The sequence below is a fragment of the Barbus barbus genome (genome assembly GCF_936440315.1).
Source record: "Barbus barbus genome assembly, chromosome: 26".
Lineage (NCBI taxonomy): Eukaryota > Metazoa > Chordata > Actinopteri > Cypriniformes > Cyprinidae > Barbus > Barbus barbus.
This window is the reverse complement of record NC_136754.1, coordinates 23,516,313-23,539,484: the sequence shown is the minus strand read 5'-3', so window position 1 is coordinate 23,539,484 and position 23,172 is coordinate 23,516,313. Positions and strand designations below refer to the sequence as shown.

Genomic DNA, 23,172 nt, shown 5'->3' with positions numbered 1-23,172 from the left:
CATTAAAACATAATGTAACATTTGTCTACTTTATTTACTGACAGCATTACTTTCCCTAAACATGCAGATAACAGGGAAATAAGAGCAGTTTTAATTAATGTGTTTATTAAATGTCAATTTCTATACACCAAAGAGCTATAGGGAGCACACTGAGTTTTCTGATTTATATTTTTTGTAATAGGCAAAACAGTGTAGAAAGGTAGGGGTCTAAACTTTATCCCACCCCTGACGAACGCTATCTATCCAGTCCAAATAGCTGGACACTTTGGTGTAGATGCCAAGTTTGTCTTTTTGCCCGCAGCCTTCTCCCCAGGACACCAGGCCTACGAGGAACCATGTATCATGAAACAGTGTCATCATTGGACCCCCACTGTCCCCCTCACAAGCATCTTTGATTTGCCCCAGCACTCCCCCACAAAGCATGTTCTGAGTGAGGTTGTTCATCATATGCCTGGAACACTCTTTGTTGTCTATAATTGGAATTTCAATAAAGTTGAGAGTTGAACTGTAGCGATGAGAGGTCTCGTTGTCCTTCCCCCAGCCAGTGATGACTGTGACAGTACCGTTACGATACAAAATTCGTTCGGCCAGGTTCTGGCTAGGGAGGCATGCTGGAAGTATGTATGTGGAAAATTTGGCTGGTGTAGCCAAGCGCAACAGAGCTATATCATTGTCCACAGTGATAGGGTTGTATTGTGGGTGGGCAATAGATTGTTTTACAGGAAGGGTTATCTCAGATCCTTCAGTCCTAAATCGGTCGTAGTCACCTGGAGAAATAGCCATACAATTAGAATTCAAAGCCAGAGAGTGTTTATGGATGGCTATGTTTTAAGATTGGTTAAAAAAAGGAAGGCTGCTTCCTTATTCATTTGTTGTTATTTTTTACAGAGACTAGGACTGTCACAGAAACAAAATAATTTCTCAGGACGTTTTCACTGCTATCCGCCAAATAGTTGGGACACCATGAGTGGAATTAATACACTTTTCAAGGGAACATAACACTGTATCTAGACTGTCTTTTCACTTATGAGGCCTAAGCTTAGTAAACAACATCACTCTTAAGTTATGTGTTCTAGCACTTTTTATGTGGCAAATTTCTTTAGTAATGCATCTTCTAAAAACTCAAATATAAGGGAGGATAAAAAGTCTTACTCTGTTAAGGAATACTTAAATTTTTATCAAATTGTCTTACATACCCAGCCTGACACTGAACTTTCTACTTGTCTCTAGGCAGTGAGCAGCAGTGAGAACCCAGTTTTCATCAATCAGAACTCCACCACAATGAAACCTGCCCAAATGATTGAGTATAAGAGCCTACAGAATACACAAAATTATTTAGATAACATATGATAATTGTCAGGAATAGCTCTGATAAAATATGTGGCATTATTAATATGATTACGCAGATATTACAAAGGAATCAAAAATACCTGCCAGGGACTCTCTCCCTTTTTGCCAACTGTACCTCCTATTACCCACGGCTGTAAACCTACTAAAGGCTTATTAATATAAGATGACTTTGGAATCCGAATCTGGCCACATGAAGCCTCATCTGTAAATGACAAAAATGCACATAGATCACACAGATTTATCTACCAAATGGAAGAAATTATTTGAAGATGATTTTTATATTTTCATATAGATTTTAATGAAGATATATTTATAGCAATATCAATTACATGACTTGTTAATCAGCTCACATTTGTGAGTAAATGTTGCACAAAGACTTATAAAAAGACATTTTCTAAGTCTAATAAATGCCCACAAATGCAGATGTACAGTTTTGAATACACATGCAAACATCTAAGCATTAATTTTTGCACTGTGAATACAAAGTCACCAGTGTAAAAAAATAATCAGTGTATTTGCAATAAGCACAAACTATATGGTTTATATTTGCATTTTGTTGAGGTAACTTACTTTTGGCAATACATTTTCTAGAGTTGTCTTGTAGTTGGTATCCTTTAATACAACTGCATGTGCGGCCAATACCATCTTCACTCTCGTGACATTCATGATCACAATCCCCATTGTTCACAGAGCAGTTAGTGGCTGTCCTGCCTGAGGACAAAACCAAAGAACTGCTGTCAGGACATTTATCACCATGACCTCAACACACACCACTGCTCTGTAACTCAAGACATCCAATATTAAATGCCCCAAATCAGCTGTGACACTGCATATCTAAAAACACTGACCAAGCAGACAAAATGCAGGAAGGGCAAAGGGATTCATTAACACCAGTCATTTGTGGTTAAATATAACTGTCTGTCTGTCTATCTGTGTCTGTCTGTCTGTCTGTGCTTGATTGTTTCTCATACACTGAGCCAAAAATCTTTTTAGTAGCACTTATGTACACCTTTCCAGTTGTATTGCTATCTGTAAATTTGATTTATATTACATTTTATTCCTAAAAGCAGTGGAAGTAATGGATTTATGATAACAAGACATATCCAAAATCCCATTCGTGATAAAATTTTACTTTAAGTTTTATTAGCTTCAACTAATATTCAGAAATTCGTGCTGAAAATGATTGATAAGTAATGCATATTTAATTAGATAATTCATATTTAAACATTTCAGAAAACATCAGCAGAAAGGTTTAAGTTTCAATCAGGTCTAGCAAGGTAACATTATGACTTATATTACTTAATTATATAATAATAATAATAAATATAGCTGCAAGCAGTGATGACGAGTCTAAGCCCCGGTGGCTATGCCACCCAGGTGGCTCCAAGAAAATGGTGCAGAATGGGTACATGCATTAACCCTCTTTCAGTCTAGTCTAGTTTAGTGTTACAGAAATGAAAGGGTTACTCTAGAACACCAAGAGTGTGAAACAGACACACACACAGAAAAAGTAAATAAATCAAACAATTTTGGGCTGCGGGTGCTTTTGAGCTGGTGTGAGGTTATATGAGATTGTGCTGTCCTTATGAATTAATTATATGGTTACGGTTTAGCTGCTAGCACATAAACATTATAGGGCGTCTTTATAGAAACATTTTACAAAATATCCTAAAATAGACGCATAAAATTGTCTCTTAATTTTCAATGGACAGCAACATATTTAATTGTGTTTGGCAACTTGACAAATATGTTTTCAAAATTAATAGGATATATAACACTTAAATGAATATTTAATTATCTACAACCCAAATTCCGGAAATGTTGGGACATTTTTTTAAATTAAAAAGACTTTTAAAATCACATGAGCCAATATTTTATTCACAATAGAACATAGATAACATAACAAATGTTTAAATTGAGAAATTTTACAATTTTAGGCACAAAATGAACTCTATTTCAAAGTTGATGCCTGCTACAGGTCTCAAAATAGTTGGGACGGGGACATGTTTACCATGGTATAGCATCTCCTCTTCTTTTCAAAACAGTTTGAAGACGTCTGGGCATCGCGGTTATGAGTTTCTGGAGTTTTGGTGTCGGAATTTTGTCCCATTCTTGCCTGATATAGGTTTCCAGCTGCTGAAGAGTTTGTGGTCGTCTTTGACGTATTTTTCATTTAATGATGCACCAAATGTTCTCTATAGGTGAGAGATCTGGACTGCAGGCAGGCCAATTCAGTACCCGGACTCTTCTACTACGAAGCCATGCTGTTGTAATAGCTGCAGTATGTGGTTTTGCATTGTCCTGCTGAAATAGACGTTGTCTGGAGGGGAGCATATGTTGCTCTAAAACCTTTATATACCTTTCAGCATTCATTATACCTTCTAAAACTTCTGCCCATACCGTATGCACTTATGCACCCCCATCAGAGATGCTGGCTTTTGAACTGAATGCTGATGACACTCTGGAAGGTCTCCCTCATCTTTAGCCCGGAGGACACGGCGTCCGTGATTTCCAACAAGAATGTCAAATTTGGACTCGTCTGACCATAGAACACTTTTCCACTTTGAAACAGGCCATTTTAAATGACCATGTTCACATATGGCTTCCTTTTTGCATGATAGAGCTTTAGTTGGCATCTGCAGATGGCACGGCGGATTGTGTTTACCGACAGTGGAATACTGGAAGTATTCCTGGGCTCATTTAGTAATGTCAATGACAGAATCATGCCGATGAGTGATGCAGTGTCATCTGAGGGCCCGAAGACCACGGGCATCCAACAAAGGTCTTCGGCCTTGTTCCTTGCTCACAGAGATTTCTCCAGTTTCTCTGAATCTTTTGATGATATTATGCACTGTAGATGATGAGATTTGCAAAGTCTTTGCAATTTGACATTGAGGAACATTGTTTTTAAAGTATTCCACAATCTTTTTACGCACTCTTTCACAGATTGGAGAGCCTCTGCCCGTCTTTACTTCTGAGAGACTCTGCCTCTCTAAGACATCCCTTTTATAGCTAATCATGTTACAGACCTGATGTCAATTAACTTAATTAGTTGCTAGATGTTCTCCAAGCTGAATCTTTAAAAAAATGTCTTGCTTTTTCAGCCCTTTGCTGCCTCCGTACCAACTTTTTTGAGACCTGTAGCAGGCATCACATTTGAAATGAGCTCATTTAGTGGATAAAAGTGTAAAATTTCTCATTTCTCAAATTGGCTCATGTGATTTGAAAGTCTTTTAGTTTTCATTTTATTCAAATTTAAAAAACGTCCCAACATTTCCATAATTCGGGTTGTATAAGCAGTTGGGAAATAATTGTATTAAAAAAATATTGACAATATAGTACATATCACCGAATTTGATGCATTTATTTGTCTTTCTGAATTATGGAAACGGAGCAGAAAAAGGATTACGCTTAAAAGTTTTCTCATCCTCCATCTAGTGGACAACCTTTGTATTACTTAATCTATCAGCTGAAATGTCTGATAGTTTATAATTTGCTGTTAGGCTCCACAGCATCAGCAATTTATGAAACTAAGCATGTTTTCTTAGAATGACTTATTCTTTATATGTAAAAAGTTTTGAGGGGTTTGAACAATGCACTTTAAAGATAGGCTAAAAGACAAGTCCTGCTTAATTTTTTGCCATTTTTAAAAAATAAATAAATCACCATAGCAATACAGTTTGAGATATTCAAAATCTGTTTGCAATTTCGGTTCCTCCATATTTTATCATCATCTTGCCAAAGTTTGTTGTAAATTGTATGAGAGCATTTGGTGGAGTATAAAGAAGAAGAATTTTAAAGTTTGAAGCTTTGACAAGGCAACAGTTTTGAAGATATCAAGAATCCCATAACAGTTTCACATCTGCCGGGTCATGACATTATTTTGATGAAGTTTGAAGTAAATAAGGTAAAAATAACATGGTAATTTCAAAGGATTTTTTAAAATGAAACACTTCCTTCTGCCAGTTGGTGACACTATAACTTTGACTTCATAATAGTCACATCTTTGTGATCAGCCTCATACAACAAAGAAACAACTGAAGTTTGATCAAAATCAGACAATGTATGCTGAAGTTATAACACACTTCCCGTTTCCCTTTTTTACCATATATTTTTCGTCTCGCTACTGCCAAACCATTTGAGATATCAAAAATCCCTTCACAATTTTGCATCCTCAATGTCTAGAGATCATGTTGACTGAGTTTGGTAGGGATCGGATGAAAACCCTAGAATGAGTATATCATATTCCAATATATCACATCAGTATATGACAGAGCATGCATTTTTCAAACATTCCACAAATTTTGTTGTTCGGGCAGATGAGATCCATATGTATATGAATTTTGATGACTGTAGGTGAAGCGGTGTGTGCTACAGCGCTTGTTGAAAATGGCCTTATTAAAGGGTGTAACACGGGCCCCCTCTAGTGACCCCCCCCCCCCCCACTTGACCTTCTGCCCGTCCCTGATTCCAATGTGTGTGCAAAGTTTCATAGGTTTTTGAGCATGTTAAGGGCCCCAAAATGCCCCAGATAGTGGGATTTTTTAAGTCCTTAGATAAACAATATTATGCCCTAATAATAATACTAATAATTATTATTATTTATAATAATAATAATAAGAAGAAATATTTAAGATTCTATATATATATGTATGTGTGTGCATGTGTGTGTGTGTGTGTATATATATATATATATATATATATATATATATATATATATATATATATATATATACAGTATATTTCACTGACCAAATTATGTAAATGTAAATAGCATTTTAACAAGGGGCACATACTTTTGAACATTTAAATTGTATAAAAAACAAGAGGCTCACGCAGATCACAGCGTTTCCCTTCAAATCCAGTGTTGCAGGTGCAGGAGTAATCTTGTAACAAGTCCACACACTTCCCATGAACACATGGATTCGAGTTGCACTGGTTTCCATCTAAGGGTGCAAAACAACTAATGAGTACCAGTACTTATGATGCTTTAAGCCTTCTACACACTGCATGATTTCAGCAATCCTATAAGATCATTACAAATCACACATATTTTAGTATGTGTAAAGGATAATGGATCTTATAAACTTGGGTACGACATGTATGCAGTCTGTATGATGATGACACCTATTGAATCATATGCTACGAAGCACGTTACTATCGAATAAAACGTGATCAGAATGCACTAGTGGTAAACAAAAAGAGTATGATGAATCACACTTTGGCAGTTGTAGTTTACCATGTCACGTTGATTTCATGTCGCATTTTTATTGGTTGGTCAGCGAACGTGGGTCATAGCAGCAAAAACACTCTGCGATGACATTGCTGAATTTTTGACACCGTCAGAAAATTATTGTAGGCTATCTTTGGTCACAAGACCATAACAACAGCCGTTTTTGTGCCTCTCTCACTGTACGACATAGGACCACCGATTTGGAGCCATGATCACAGAAATCGCCAAGACTGTTTCATGATGCCAATCTTTTTCGGACAGCTGAAAACCGTGCAGTGTGTCTCAGGCTTTAAAGACAGAAATAACTAACCTTTATATGCCTTCCAGAATTCCAACTGCAAGACAAAAAGGTCAGTGGATCATAATTTAGGGGGGAAAACATGTTATTACAGTAAAAAGCTGACATGACCAACCGTGGCTTCCCTTGTAGTAAAGATTTCCCTTGCTTCTTCAAAATCACACAGTTCCTCCCTGCACTCCCGCTCCAATGATGGAGGCTTTATTTCCTCCATAAAAGTGTTGGCTCTTCTTGAACGCAGGAGCATGTGTGCTTTTGGGCTGCTAGAAAATGCTGACCAAAATAGATACAGGGTTGATAAGGCAGAACAATGCACACAAGGTAGATTTCCAAATTACTTTTAAGCCTATTGCGTACTACAAAAGCTAAAGGGATAATTCATTAAGAATGAATTGTGTCTGCTGAAAATTCACTCCACCGCTGCTGTTGTTTTTGAGTACTTTCAAAATACCAACATATTTTTGGCTTCTGTTGTTTATCATTATTTGATAAACTAATGCTGCCAAATGTCAATCAAGAGTAACATTAATGGTGACATGCATAGTGCACTGATTTAATAAGTCTATTCTAAATTAGCTTCATGTTCTATTGTGGTACAAATACTCTGAATCTTTACATTTCCAAAAAAACACTGCTTCAGACAAATTTAGACAAGTATAATACATACACTTTGCAACTGTTTATAAATTCTACAGGGCTATTGACCACATACCTGACTTGCAGAGAGCCTTATCAGACCAAAATACAACCAGTACTGAGATACAGAAAAAGAGACTCCTCATCATGGCAACAAACCCTGTAAATACAGCAAGACAGAAATCTTGAATTATACCTGAATATTGAGCATCTTTTACATTTGAAGATTTTATAGAATTTAAAGTAATGATTTGGTTTGAGATACATTGTTACATGTTGGGTTTTTTGTGACTGTTCCATGTCGGGTTTTCTGTTTTCCCCTGTGTCCTAGTTCAGTTTAATTAGTCATTGTGTACACCTGTCCTTCCCAATTATCTGCCCCTTTATAAGTTCCTGTCTTTGTTAGTCTCACCGTCGGTTATTGTTTCTGTTATGATGTGTGTGCACTCCTGTGTCTGTATCTGCTCCTGGATCTCTGATTAAAAGAGAAGTTAATTGTTTATCCTCGTCGTGCGCTCCTTACTCCGCACAGCACCGTAACATAATAACCGACCGAAACAGTAAGATTGCGGCGTGTTTTTTCCCCGTTTTGTTTCCCGTTTTTTTGTCAAGTTTTTTATTTGTTATTATGGATCCCGCTGCCCTCGTCATCCTGCTGGAGCAGGGGGACCGCTCTCTCGAGGACCACACAGAGGATTTTTTGTTCCTGGCCAACTTAACACACTTCCCGGACTACTGCCTCTGCTCGTTCTACAAGGCTGGACTGAACAACACCACACGTGGGCAGTTGTCCGGGGACGGTCCTCGAGAGAGCCTCGCCGCATTTATCGAGTGGGTGCTGGTGTCTTGCAGATCACAACTCACCGTGGACATTGCAGATAATGACACCAGTCCCACTCGGGACCCAGCGCCCAGTCCACTACCACCCCGCAGCGCGGAGCTGCCCGAGCCCACCGCAGACGGAGAGCCAGAGCCTGCCGCGGTCGTTGAGCCATCGCCATCAGGAGCGACAGAGCTGCCGATCGTCCCGGAGCCCGAGCCCCAAACGTCTGACCAGGTGCGAGAGCCGGCAGTGCATCCGACGGTGGAGAAAGTTGTGGAGATCGCGGGGGCTATGGAGCGCCCCGCCCACGGCGCCACCGCTGAGGGTGAGCATGAACTGGACCTGGGTAACCTCATTGACTTCCACTCTGACACGATCATCCTTAAGCCAGCTCCTGTATTGAACTTCTGGGAAATTATCCCACCCGACCTCCCTCTCCCACCGCCTCTCATTGATCTGGTTCCTACTCCAACACCCTCATCACTGGAGTTCGTCAGCCCCTCTGCTCACCCTCAGCGCACCATCTGTGGCGTGGGCTCGCCGCTGGTCTGCCGATCTCCAGCTCTGTTGGCGTTGAGTCTGGAGGATCCCTCGTCTCCGCCCTCAGCCTCCGAGACCCAGACTCCGCCTCAGTCTGGCGACCCTGCGGCTCCACCATGCCTTCAAGCTCCCTCGGCTCCACCGGATCCCGTCTGTCCACCAGCTCCACCGGGCTCCCTCGTCCTTCCGGCTCCGCATTGGTCAGTCGTCCCCCTACCTGCACCTCAGGACTACTCTCCTTGGGCTGCGCCCCGTCCCTTCGTCCCTCCGGCTCCGTTGGGCTCCTCCTTCCCTCCTGCTCCACCTATGTCCTCTGTCGCTCCGGCTCCGCCGCGGCCTTCCGGATCTCCGCCTGCGCCGAGGTCGCCGAAGACATGTGCTCCGCCTTGGACCTTCGGATCTTCGGCGTCACCCTGGCTCTTCGGCTCTCCGTCTCCACCTCGGGCTCCACCTCCACCTGCTCCGCCGCCGTTGGTCGGCCCCATGGAGTCGGCGGTCCCTCCTCCGCCATGGCTCCTCCCTCCGTCGGCTCCCCCGTGGGCCACCATCTGGACTGTGGCCTGGGTCGTCATCTGGCTCCTCCTGTTCCTGGCTCCCCCTTGGCTCCTCCCACCCTCCACTCCCCCATGGACTTATTGTTTGGACTCTCCTATGTTTATTCCCTGCCACCCTCCGGTTCCACATCCTCCTCCAGATCCCCCACCCGCCCTCCTCAGTTGTTACGTTACGGTGTGAGGCCACGCCTTGCCGGGAGGGGGCGATATGTTACATGTTGGGTTTTTTGTGACTGTTCCATGTCGGGTTTTCTGTTTTCCCCTGTGTCCTAGTTCAGTTTAATTAGTCATTGTGTACACCTGTCCTTCCCAATTATCTGCCCCTTTATAAGTTCCTGTCTTTGTTAGTCTCACCGTCGGTTATTGTTTCTGTTATGATGTGTGTGCACTCCTGTGTCTGTATCTGCTCCTGGATCTCTGATTAAAAGAGAAGTTAATTGTTTATCCTCGTCGTGCGCTCCTTACTCCGCACAGCACCGTAACATACATGGATGATTACTTACATTCAAAGCACAAAAGTTCGCTGTGTAAAATACTAACACACATACAGTGGGGCAAATAAGTATTTGATACACTGCCGATTTTTAAAGTTTTCTCACTTACAAAGAATGGAGAGATCTGTAATTTTCATCGTAGGTACATCTCAACTGTGAGAGACAGAATATATATATATATATATAAAAAACAAGAAAATCACATTGTATGATTTTTAAATAATGAACTTCCATTTTATTGCATGAAATGAATTTGATACAATAGAAAAATAGAACTTAATATTTGGTACCGAAACCTTTGTTTACAATTACAGAGGTAAGACATTTCCTGTAGTTCTTGACCAGGTTTGCACACACTGCAGCAGGGATTTTGGCCCATTCCTCAATACAGGTCTTCTCCAGATCTTTCAGGTTTTAGGGCTGTCGCTGGGCAACACGGAGTTTCAGCTCCCTCCATAGAGTTTCTATTGGGTTCAGGTCTGGAGACTGGCTTGGCCACTCCAGGACCTTGAAATGCTTCTTACGGAGCCTCTCCTTAGTTGCCCTTGCTGTGTGTTTGGGGTCATTGTCATGCTGGAAGACCCAGTCACAACCCATCTTCAATGCTCTTACTGAGGGAAGGAGGTTGTTGCCCAAAATCTTGCGATACATGGCCCCATCCATCCTCCCCTCAATACGGTGCAGTCGTCTTGTCCCCTTTGCAGAAGAGCACCCCCAAAGCATGATGTTTCCACCCCCATGCTTCACGGTTGGGATGGTGTTCTTGGGATTGTACTCATCCTTCTTCTTCCTCCAAACACGGCGAGTGGAGTTGATACCAAAAAGTTCTATTTTGGTCTCATCTGACCACATGATCTTCTCCCATGCCTCCTCTGGATCATCCAAATGGTCTTTGGCAAACTTCAGACGAGCCTGGACATGTGCTGGCTTGAGCAGGGGGATCTTGCGCGCGCTGCAGGATTTTGATCCATGACGGTGTAGTGTGTTACTAATGGTAACCGTTGAGACTGTGGTCCCAGCTCTCTTCAGGTCATTGACCAGGTCCTCCGTGTAGTTCTAGGCTGATCCCTCACCTTTCTCAGGATCATTGATACCCCATGAGGCGAGATCTTGCATGGAGCCCCAGTCCGAGGGAGATTGACAGTCATCTTGAATTTCTTCTATTTTCTAATAATTGCGCCAACAGTTGTTGCCTTCTCACCAAGCTGTTTGCCTATTGTCCTGTAGCCCATCCCAGCCTTGTGCAGGTCTACAATTTTGTCCCTAGTGTCCTTAGACAGCTCTTTGGTCTTACCCATAGTGGAGAGTTTGGAGTCTGATTGATTGAGTGTGAACGGGTGTCTTTTATATAGGTAACAAGTTCAAACAGATGCAATTAATACAGATAATGAGTGGAGGATAGGAGGGCTTCTTAACCTCTGATTGTTTACGGGGTCTTTTTGACCCCAAATGACTTTTGCTAAATTTTTAAAAAATGTTCCCTTTGTCCAAATGGTATGAAACCTTCTACGGCTCTCAACACTTTCTAGATCTACAAAAAAAAATAAAAAATTGGAATGATATCTGTTTTTATGTTAGCGTGACAAAATTTGTGACACTCGTGGCTTTCGGGGTCTCTGGAGACCCCGCAATCAAAATAGACAAAATTCATCATCAAAATCAGAAACAACGCAGAACACATCGACAGAAATGGCACAAATAAAGTGGCACACTTCCACCAATGCAAAAAACATCCACAATGCTAAATTATATTGCTCACAACACACACACACACACACACACATATAGAGGAACACATTTTTGAGACTATAAAAACTGTTCTCTTATCATTTGTAAAATAAAATCATCCAAAATGCAGTACCACCACAAAAATAAATTGGTGACACTGACACATTGAAAATGTGCACACTCACACACACACACACACACACACACACATTTGTAAGGCTATAATTTGTCAAATAAAATCATCCAAAATGCAGAACCAACACAAATATAAAGTGGTCACACTGACACCGACAATGTGTACTCACACACTCTCTCACACACACACACACACACACACACACACACACACACACACACACACACACACACACACACTCTTGTTGGTTTTGCTATACTTGAGAGGACTCTCATAGGCGTAATGGTTTTTATACTGAACAAACTGTATATGCTATTTCCCTACACCAATCCTACACCTAAACTTAGCCCTCACAGGAGACTTTTTGCATTTTTACATTTTAAGATAAACTTCATTTAGTATTTTTAATAATTTATTTCCCTTGTGAGGACCGGCCAAATGTCCTCACAAAGTCAAAAATCTCAGGCTTTACTATCCTTGTGGGGACATCTGGTCCTATCAAGTATAGCTAAACACGTACACACACACACACACACACACACACACACACTTATTGTTCCTCGTTGTTTGATTTCTTTTACTAAATTTTATCTTTTTACTGCTTTATTTGCTCACTTGTTATTGCTGTTCAGTTCATGTGTTCATATGTAATATAACTGGGGGTTTTTCAGTACAAAAAATACTAAACTTTGACAAAAAATATTTTATTTTTGTTATAATTGTGATTTTATAATATTTAGATATGAATCCAACTGAATCCAACTTGTGAAAAGATATCTTTCAGGTCTCTCAAATAGCAAATAGCATATAGTGGAGCTCTATGGCCATCTAGTGGTTAAAGTGATTTTGTTTTATTTTAAAACGGCATTTTCCAAAAAATGGGTATAAATGTTACATTAAATCATTTAAAATGATCCATGTTATCCCCATGAATGAAAGTTAGAAATCTGGGCCTTTTATAAAGTGAATTTTACATCAAATGCTGTTTTTTTGTAAATTTGTAATTTAAATAAATATTTATTTATTTATTTATAGAAATTTAAAAGATATCATAAATCCTCCAAAAACTGCACAAATGTTGAGTAAAAACATTAACAAACAGAGTAAAATTACATTTGTAAAAAAAAAAAACATTATCTTGTTACAAAATTAAATGTTATTGTCTGGGGTCTCTGGAGACCCCCAAAAAAACTATAGGGTACAGAGATTAAAACCATCTTAAAGACAAACTAACAGGTCTGTGAGAGCCAGAATTCTTGCTGGTTGGTAGGTGATCAAATACTTATTTCATGCAATAAAATGGAAGTTAATTATTTAAAAATCATAATGTGATTTTCTGGATCTATTTTTTATATTCTTTACTTTTTACTTTACTTACTTTTGTCATTTAGCAGACGCTTTTGTCCAAAGCGACTTACAAATAAGAAAAAGTAACTAAAACTAAAAGTTACATTCTGTCTCTCACAGTTGAGGCGTACCTACGATGAAAATTACAGATCTCTCCATTCTTTGTAAGTGGGAAAACTTGAAAAATCGGCAGTGTATCAAATACTTATTTGCTCCACTGTAAATCATTCTTACCGTATTCCAAAATTTCAACAGGGCAGTAGAGGCCAGATCTGTCCTCAAAAAAGAACTACACTGGAAGACACATAAATCAAATCATTAATATTTCCTAACATCAATTGGTCTCTGCTTTGTCTTTAACCCAACAGGAGAGCACAGCATGAACAGCCTTTAGTAAGTTAACTGAACTCCAACAAACCTTTCACTGAGCAAATAATAGTTGCTCAGATCAATCATATCAGGAATTTTGCGAGTACATTAATATCATCCACTAGGTAACACAGTGAGACAATCAGTACTTCAGTTACAGTACTTTACTAACCCTCAATAATTATTAAAAATGTTTACTTACATTTTGAAAAAGAAGAAAGGAACGGGAATGGAGAATGTGGTGTTTAGAGTGTGTTAATGACTAACCAACTCTGTTTACTAAGAGTCCACAGTCTGAATGCTCCTGCATTCTCATCTGCTGTCTGTCCACTTACACCTACTTGTGTTGAACTGTACACCTTAGTTTAATGACCAAACAATTACATTTGTTACTTAAGATTGGTGAAATATGTTCTTATAGCATTCAAAAAATAAATAGAATTCCATTTTAACTATTTTATATATATTCTGCTGCATGATGGGTCACAAGTTTTTGCACTCTCTTTTGCTAATAGGAATACTTTCTATAATCTGCATACAACACAGCTATATGATATTGATAGTGAAATAAAAGCTGTCAGCACACACCTATTATTGGAGACATAAACAAGGCTTAACATCACAATGGGACACACATGCATGCAATGTACACACTGTACCAAGCAGCTTTACAGTAACTAATTTTACAGTACAAATATGATCTGTGATATCAGTTCCCATTAACTGTCCAACAAACTTATTTTTATTTTTAAAGGTTTGGTGTCTGTATATCCAAACGGATCACCAGCAAAATAGTCTTGTTCTGTAAGATGGTCAAACAGAAAAGTAGAAGCCAGAGTAGAAAAAGCAGAAAAAAACATGACTGAGCAAAGTTTCTTTGGGATAAGCAAATGAGTACATTACACTTTCACCTACACAGAAACATGCCACATGGGGACATGCAGTGTTTGTGGCTAAGGGTGTGGAAATTAGGGCACATAATAGGGTTAACCATTCATCTTGTGTTGTGTTCCTTTTTATTAAGACATTGTACCAGTGGCTCAGTTTCCAATGTACTGTTGGTGTCACATGTATGTTCTCGTTTAGTTCCTGTTTTTCCTTATGTGGTTTAGTTCCTGTTCTCTGTATTAGTTAATCATCGTTCATTCTGATCACCTGTGTTTATTAATAATCTTGTTGGCTCCTTTGGTTTCCCTGTCTTTATAAGCCTTCAGTTTCTGTATGTTCTTTGTCTTGGTTTAATGTTGATTTCTATGGATTATGTGTGTTGAAGATTATTAAAAGATTATGTTTATTCAATCATTCTTTGTGCCTTACTACAACCATGACCCGTGACAGTTGGATTCATAATGGGTTGTATAAATAAAGTGTGAATAAATGGAAAAATTAGCTGTGGCCTTACAATCTTTTCTGTATGAGGCTAAAAGACAAACTGGCAGGATTTTTCTGTCATAGGGAACAATATTTTGGTGTTTTCTTTGCCTGAACACGTGAGAATGAGTTTCCTTGTCTTTCAAATATTGTTTCATTCAAATATTAAATGACTACAAATTGAACTTTCCTTAAGGGTCAAGAATATTACAAATTTACTGTTTTGAGACTGTATTGAAAATCTTATTGAAAATCAGTCAAACAAACAAATAAACAAAACCCTACTTTTCAGAATCAGATTCAAAATTAGCTTTATTGCCAGGCATGTTTGCACATACGAGGAATTTGTTTTGGTCACAGAAGCTCCACAGTGCGACAGAATGACAGTGACAAGACAAGACACGGATAATAAAAATAATAATATACAATATACAAAATAGACAATTTAGTATGTACAGGTATGTTAGGTGCAAATTTGAAATGTAATAAGTATGTGTGTTAAATAAATAAATGTATGATAGTGTTGTGTGTTTCATGTTTATTGTTAAGTGTTCAAATGTTCATGAGATGAATTGCCTGAGGGAAGAAACTGTTCCTGTGCCTGGCCATTCTGGTGCTCAGAGCTCTGTAGCGTCGACCAGACAGCAGCAGTTCAAAGAGGGAGTGTGCTGAATTTGAGGGGTCCAGAGTTATTTTGCCAGCCCTTTTGCTCACTCTGGATAAGTACAGTTCTTGGAGAGTGGGGAGGGTTGTACCAATTTAATCACTTTTAATCACCAACTTTCAAAAAGTTATTGACACTAATGAGGAATGTGATTTGAACTTATTCAGTTATCATATACAGTGGGGCAAATAAGTATTTGATACACTGCCGATTTTTCAGGTTTTCCCACTTACAAAGAATGGAGAGATCTGTAATATTCATCGTAGGTACACCTCAACTGTAAGAGACAGAATATTAAAAAAAATCCAGAAAATTAAATTGTATGATTTTTTAATAATTAATTTCCATTTTATTGCATGAAATAAGTATTTGTTTCTTAATATTTGGCACAGAAACCTTTGTTTACAATTACAGAGGTCAGACATTTCCTGTAGTTCTTGACCAGGTTTGCACACACTGCAGCAGCGATTTTGGCCCACTCCTCCATACAGGTCTTCTCCAGATCTTTCAGGTTTTGGGGCTGTCGCTGGGCAACACGGAGTTTCAGCTCCCTCCATAGATTTTCTATTGGGTTCAGGTCTGGAGACTGGCTTGGCCACTCCAGGACCTTGAAATGCTTCTTACGGAGCCACTCCTTAGTTGCCCTTGCTGTGTGTTTGGGGTCATTGTCATGCTGGAAGACTCAGCCACGACCCATCTTCAATGCTCTTACTAAGGGAAGGAGGTTGTTGCCCAAAATCTTGCGATACATGGCCCCATCCATCCTCCCCTCAATACGATGCAGTCGTCCTATCCCCTTTGCTGAAAAGCACCCCCAAAGCATGATGTTTCCACCCCCATGCTTCACAGTTGGGATGGTGTTCTTGGGATTGTACTAATTCTTCTTCTTCCTCCAAACACGGTGAGTGGAGTTAATAGCAGAAAGTTCTATTTTGGTCTCATCTGACCACATGGCCTTCTCCCATGCCTCCTCTGGATCATCCAGATGGTCTTTGGCAAACTTCAGACAGGCCTGGACATGTGCTGGCTTGAGCAGGGGGACCTTGCGAGCGCTGCAGTATTTTAATCCATGACGGTGTAGTGTGTTACTAATGGTAACTGTTGAGACTGTAGTCCCAGCTCTCTTCAGGTCATTGACCAGGTCCACCCGTGTAGTTCTAGGCTGATCCCTCATCTTTCTCAGGATCATTGATACTCCACGAAGCAAGATCTTGCATGGAGCCCCAGTCCGAGGGAGATTGACAGTCGTCTTGAATTTCTCCCATTTTCTAATAATTGCGCCAACGTCTCGGTTACGTATGTAACCCTCGTTCCCTGAAGGAGGGAACGGAGACGTCACGTCGGATGACCGACGAAATTGGGATCTCGCCAGAGAGACCAATCCACTTCGAGTGTAACTAAACGAGCCAATGGACATTGGCATGCGATCATTGCATCCAGCTGCCGCTGATCACAGCGTGAGCATAAGAGGCAGCAGGTGCACCGCATTAATTCATGCTTTCGCTGAGGAGCTGAGCCGGTGACCCGGCAGCTCAGCGGTGGTACAGCTCAGCGGTGGTACATATGTAACCGAGACGTTCCCTTTCAGTCGGTCACTCCGAGTCACGTCGGATGACCGACGAAATTGGGATCCCTACCAAAGCGCCACAGAAGCTGCCCCTTCCAGTGCCCTGTGTAGGCCTCCTGATCCTTCCTATAAGGCAGACTATAGGACCGGGCTCTACACAGAGAAGGTCAACTACTGTTGTTCCTTGAGCAACCCACTAGTAGGACTTGGATAACACTGGGAAGCGTGCCCTTCCGTTTGGAAGAGGCACACTGCGGAGTCACCTCCTCCCAGAGGGGGTTAAGTGACATTTAGACATGTGAAGTAACCCCGTAGGGCCCTATAGCACATGGAAGTCTCTGAGATGGCTTAGGCTGCATCATTAGAGATGGCAGAACGTGGTCTGCCAGGGGAACACGGCCCTAATAAGCATACCGTGGGATACACATATGGGATCCCGACAGGGTCTCTCATATGGGCACTAGCCTCACACCAGATTTCAAGAATTGATTGGCTGAAAGGCCTGGCGCCGGACGCTCCGCCATGTCCGGATGCCGGAGTGCTGGAGGACTCGACAGGGTTTGCCTGGTTAAGGAACTCTCTGGAGAATTAGGCGTAAGGACGCCGCAAGCCGACTCTGAGCCGGGCCTCTCAGTGCCACTACCCGTTTGAGGTGAGAACACAGGAGGAAACCGGTTCGACACGTAGGCTATAAAACCTAGAGAATGTGTTGGGAGTCGCCCAACCCGCAGCGCTACAGATGTATGCTAGCGAGGCACCACGAGCCAGCGCCCAGGATGATGCGACACCCCTAGTGGAGTGAGCACGCAACCTGAGCGGGCAGGGCACACCTTGTGCTTCATAGGCCAAGTTGACGGCATCCACTATCCAGTGGGCCATCCTCTTATTGGAGACAGCCTTCCCCTTCTGCTGTCCTCCGTAACAGACAAAGAGCTGTTCTGAGGTCTTGAAGCTCTGAGTTCTATCCACGTACTGTCGCAGTGCGCGTACAGGACAGAGCAAAGCTAGGGCTGGGTCTGCCTCCTCCAGGGGCAGCGCTTGCAAATTCACTACTTGGTCCCTAAAGGGAGTGGTAGGAACCTTAGGCACATAGCCGGGCCGGGGCCTCAGTGTTGCACTGGAGTCAGCCGGCCCAAACTCGAGGCACGATTCGTCGGCCGAAAATGCTTGCAGGTCCCCTACCCTCTTGATCGAGGCCAATGCAGTCAGGAGTAGGGATTTCATAGAGAGAAACTTCAACTCGACTGACTGCAAAGGCTCAAAGGGAGCAGTTTGTAGGGCTCTTAGCACCAATGCCAAATCCCAAGAGGGTAGGGAGGGAGGCCTAGGAGGATTTAACCTCCTGGCCCCCCTAAGAAACCTGACAACCAGATCGTGCTTCCCCACCGACTTCCCCTCTACGGGGTCGTGGTGAGCGGAAATGGCAGCAACATAAACCTTAAGGGTGGAGGGGGACAGCCTACGCTCCAACACTTGTTGCAGAAAGGAAATCACGGCTCTGATCGAACATCTCCGGGGGTCCTCATGGTGAGAGGAACACCATTCGACGAACAGGTTCCACTTCAGAGCATAGGCCCGTCTTGTGGACGGTGCACGTGCTGAAGCGATAGTGAGTGTTGCGGAACTATAGCCGCAGCTGCAGCCATATGCCCCAGGAGCCTCTGAAAGTGTTTCAGTGGGACCGCCGTCCTGCCTGATAAAGTCTTGAGGCAGTTTAGCACCGACTGAGCACGTTCCTGGGTGAGGCGTGCTGTCTGGTTGACCGAATCCAACTCCATGTTGGATTCGGATGCACGGGTCACCACTCTCCTCCTCTTGAGACCCAGAGATTGAGGAAATCGCTCTTTTATAAATGTTTTGGGTACCGCTGGCTGCTGGGCCAGCGGTGGAACAAAAGCAAAACGAAACAAAAGATTCTCCAACCGGCCCTTCTCCGGGGGAGGGAGTGGTGCGGTCACCATCTCCCGATGAGCAGTCTCCTCCATCTCTGGGTCGCCCGTCTCAGGGCCTCTTGCACTTGCGCTTACCGCCAGGTTTGGCGGGGGCCTGGACGGGCTGAGCATCCTGCCTGCGACCAGCTCCACGACGCTGCCTGGTGGAAGGCTGCTGCGGCTGCGCGAGGGCGGCTACAGGGGGGCGCCCACGGCGACGAGCTGGCTGAGGGGCTGCAGCTGGGGTGGAAGCAGCAGGTTTCCTCTGGCGCATGATGTGTTTGATCGCCTCAGTCTGCTTCTCTGCTGCCGAGAACTGCTGGGCAAAGCTCTCGACAGCGTCGCCGAAGAGGCCGGTCTGTGACACGGGAGCATTCAGGAACTGTACATTCTCCTGCTCCTTCATGTCAGCGAGACACAGCCAGAGATGGCGCTCCTGGACCACTAGCGTGGTCATCGCACGACCCAGAGACTGTGCGGTCACCTTCATCGCTCGAAGCGCAAGGTCCATCGCAGCACGCAGCTCATGTAGAACCGCCAGGTCGTGACCACCCTCGTGCAGGTCTTTCAGGGCTTTGGCCTGGTGGACCTGCAATAACGCCATGGCGTGGAGGGCAGAAGCCGCCTCCCCACAGGCTCTATAAGCACTGCCAGTTAGACTTGACGAATACTTACAGGCCCGTGAGGGGAGGCACGGGTCACCCCGCAGGGTGGTAGCGGCTGTTGGACATAGTTGCATGGCCACAGACCGCTCCCCCGAGGGGATGCCCGCGTACCCCAAAGCAGCCCCACCATCAAGGGTGGTGAGGGAGGAGGAGCCACAAGATTTGTTTTGGGCAGTAAAAGGTGCCTTCCACGATCTTGTAAGCTCCTCATGCACTTCCGGAAAGAATGGCACCGGAGGGGGGCGCTGAGAACCAGCACGACCCCCACCGAGAAACCACTCGTCCAATCTCGAAGTATCGGGACGCGGTGGAGGATTCCACACGAGCCCGACATTCTCGGCGGCCCGGGAAAGCATAGCCGTCATCTCTGGGTCTGGCTCGGACAACGCTACCACACCCGAAGGGGGCAACACAGCCGAGTCGTCATCCCCGGAGAGAGAGTGCTCACCCTCCGATGCAGCGATCGACATCTGGTCGTCAGAGGGGGCACCGAAGGAAACGCCTGGTGCCCCCCGTCCAGCAGAGGGCCCAGCACGCTCCTTCGGCAGCTCCACCGGCTGCGGAGTGCTTGAGGGGTGAGGAGCTCCACTTGGGGATGCCCTCACCGTGATCCTCAAATCACCTCTGACTCCACCCGACGCAGCGTCACCCCGGGTGCCAGGACGAACGCTGGATCGCGGCAGAGGCAGAGGGACTCCGCCATGTTTGACATAACAGAGTCTATTACGCAACTCCGAGATGGTCATGTCCCCACAAGAAGAACATGAAGCATCCACGAAAGCTTCCTCAGCGTGCTGAATGCCCAGACACGTGAGGCAGCAATCGTGACCGTCCTGAGGCGCCAGGAAACGACCACACCCAGAAACGCACGGGTGATAGGACATCTTTAAAAAGACGCGATCACTCGTGTTGCTCTTTTAGAGAGATTTGCTCTTTCAGTGCTGAAGCACGCAGGGGAGTTGGCCACCGTACACTCTTAGTGTGGTTGTCAGCCGGAAGACGATCTTTTTTCCCATCCGACGTGACCACCGCTGCTGCGCCGTACCGCCAACACTCGCTCGCTCTTTCTCAGGATAGGAGAGCAGCAGTGATGCACTGCCACTCTGCTCCGAAGCGAAAGGATAAATTAATGCGGTGCACCTGCTGCCTCTTATGCTCACGCTGTGATCAGCAGCAGCTGGATGCAATGATCGCATGCCAATGTCCATTGGCTCGTTTAGTTACACTCGAAGTGGATTGATCTCTCTGGCGAGATCCCAATTTCGTCGGTCATCCGACGTGACTCGGAGTGACTGACTGAAAGGGAACAGTTGTTGCCTTCTCACCAAGCTGTTTGCCTATTGTCCTGTAGCCCATCCCAGCCTTGTGCAGGTCTACAATTTTGGCCCTAGTGTCCTTAGACAGCTCTTTGGTCTTGCCCATAGTGCAGAGGTTGGAGTCTGATTGATTGAGTGTGTGAACGGGTGTCTTTTATACAGGTAACGAGTTCAAACAGATGCAATTAATACAGATAATGAGTGGAGGATAGGAGGGCTTCTTAAAGACAAACTAACAGGTCTGTGAGAGCCAGAATTCTTGCTGGTTGGTAGGTGATCAAATACTTATTTCATGCAATAAAATGGAAGTTAATTATTTAAAAATCATACAATGTGATTTTCTGGATCGATTTTTTATATTCTGTCTCTCACAGTTGAGGTGTACCTACGATGAAAATGACAGATCTCTCCATTCTTTGTAAGTGGGAAAACTTGAAAAATCGGTAGTGACAAAACAATGTAGAGTACTTTTGTTAGTTCACTATTATTTTGATTATTACTTTCCATACCATGATGCTGATCACTAATGAAGTCATTTTGCATGCAGGAGCCCTATACTATGTTAGGTATGTGATATTATAACCAGCCTCTCTGCTTTGTCTGGAGGCCTATGGGGAGAGGACCATGTTCTCAAAGACGTTTTTTTTAGTCACCACTTATAAATAGATCAGTGCTTTAGTTATAAAGTTCAGTACATAAGTGCTTCACCCAGATGATGAGACAAGAATTCTTTGATATTATATAAGTATATTTGATCGTCACCAAAAATGAATTTTGACAATTCTGCTTTATGCTGTTGTGTTTGTTGTGCTTATTGTAGTGATATTAGTTTGGCATACAAAACGTGTGATTGTCAAATAAATAATTTAGTCCATTATTATTTAAATTATTGTTTTTCACATTGCTTACATGTTTTCCAGAGCTGCTCAACAGCAATACCTTCTTAGTGTTCAAATCTTATTTCCTGTTTCCCCCATCCTTTTTTATTTCCTCAGATGATAATAATAATTGCAGGAGTACTGGTCTCATCAGCCCTCTCATCTGGGATGATCTCCCTGGGAAGGGGGTTCCTTGTACCTCCATCCTCTGGCTCACCTGATAGTCCCATTCCTCTTGATGACTACTTTGAGGGTTCTGCTGCACACAACGACTACATACCTATATATGCCGACGATAATTATCCCATAGCAAAAGTAGCCAATCCCATGGCCAGAGGAGGTCCACTGATGCCATATGATGACTCATTAAAAGGGCACCCTTTGCCCATGTTTCCAATCCCGCCTGACAGATATCCCATTCTACTGAAACCTCTGTCCAGGAACATACCTCAAGGATCTCACACAGTGCCTACTGGACAACAATCAGACCTTTTGTACTGTAACCTGCTAATTGAGGCACCAGTGCCTTCTGTGTTTGCTCACAATGTAAAGGTCCAAAGGAGATCGTGGATTGCCAGGTTATTAATTTGAACCAATACATATAATACCGCAGTAATTGCATAGTAGATTTTCTTTTGTTTCCTTAGGTTTTCCAGGTAGTCCCGGAAGGCTTGCCAGGATTTCAAAGTAGTCCAGGCTTTAATTGTCAGCAGGGACCAAAGGGTATAACTTTTATTCCAAAAGCCCACTTTTATTAACTTTTATTATTACACTCCCTAAAATAAAGTTGCTTAAAAGGTTCTTCACAGCGATGCCATAGAAAAACCATTGCTGGTTCCACAAAAAAAAACATTCAGTTAAAGGTTCTTTAAAGAACAATCTCTTTCTTACCTTTTTATAATCTGAAGAACCTTCTTTCGCCACAAAGAACAGAAAGGTTCTTTAGATGTTAAAGGTTCTTTATGGAACCATTTAGACAAAAAAGTTATTTTATGGCGGTGTTCTTAAACTCAGTTCCTGGAGGGCTATAGCTCTGCAGAGTTTAGCTCCAATCGGCTCCAGCTCACAACTGCTTGGAAGTTTCTTATGATCCTGAAGTGCTTGATCAGATGGATCAGGTGCGTTTGATTAGGGCTGGAGCTAAACTGCACTCTTAAAAATAAAGGTGCTTCACGATGCCATAGAAGAACCTTTTTTGTCTAAATGGTTCCATAAACAACCTTTAACATCTGAAGAACCTTTCTGCTTCACAATAGGTTCGTGGCAAAAGAA

At 42.9% G+C, this 23,172-nt stretch overlaps 1 protein-coding gene across 2 annotated transcripts; it reads right to left on the bottom strand.

The window, feature by feature from the left end:
- Positions 1-66: 66 nt before the first annotated feature.
- proca (protein C (inactivator of coagulation factors Va and VIIIa), a) lies at positions 67-13,807 on the bottom strand. Of its 2 annotated transcripts, XM_079379753.1 has the most exons (10): positions 13,711-13,807; positions 13,374-13,433; positions 7,594-7,677; positions 6,997-7,154; positions 6,894-6,918; positions 6,186-6,296; positions 1,921-2,061; positions 1,431-1,552; positions 1,197-1,314; positions 67-767 (listed from the first exon to the last, which is right to left on the bottom strand). In XM_079379753.1, exons 3-10 carry the CDS (start codon positions 7,664-7,666, stop codon positions 208-210), a joined length of 1,308 nt encoding a protein of 435 aa, XP_079235879.1. In that variant the 5' UTR covers positions 7,667-7,677; positions 13,374-13,433; positions 13,711-13,807; the 3' UTR covers positions 67-207. The 2 variants fall into 2 exon arrangements, with proteins under 2 accessions (XP_079235879.1, XP_079235880.1); XM_079379754.1 differs by lacking the exon at positions 13,711-13,807 and having other exon boundaries at positions 13,374-13,553.
- Between the last annotated feature and the right edge of the window lie 9,365 nt (positions 13,808-23,172).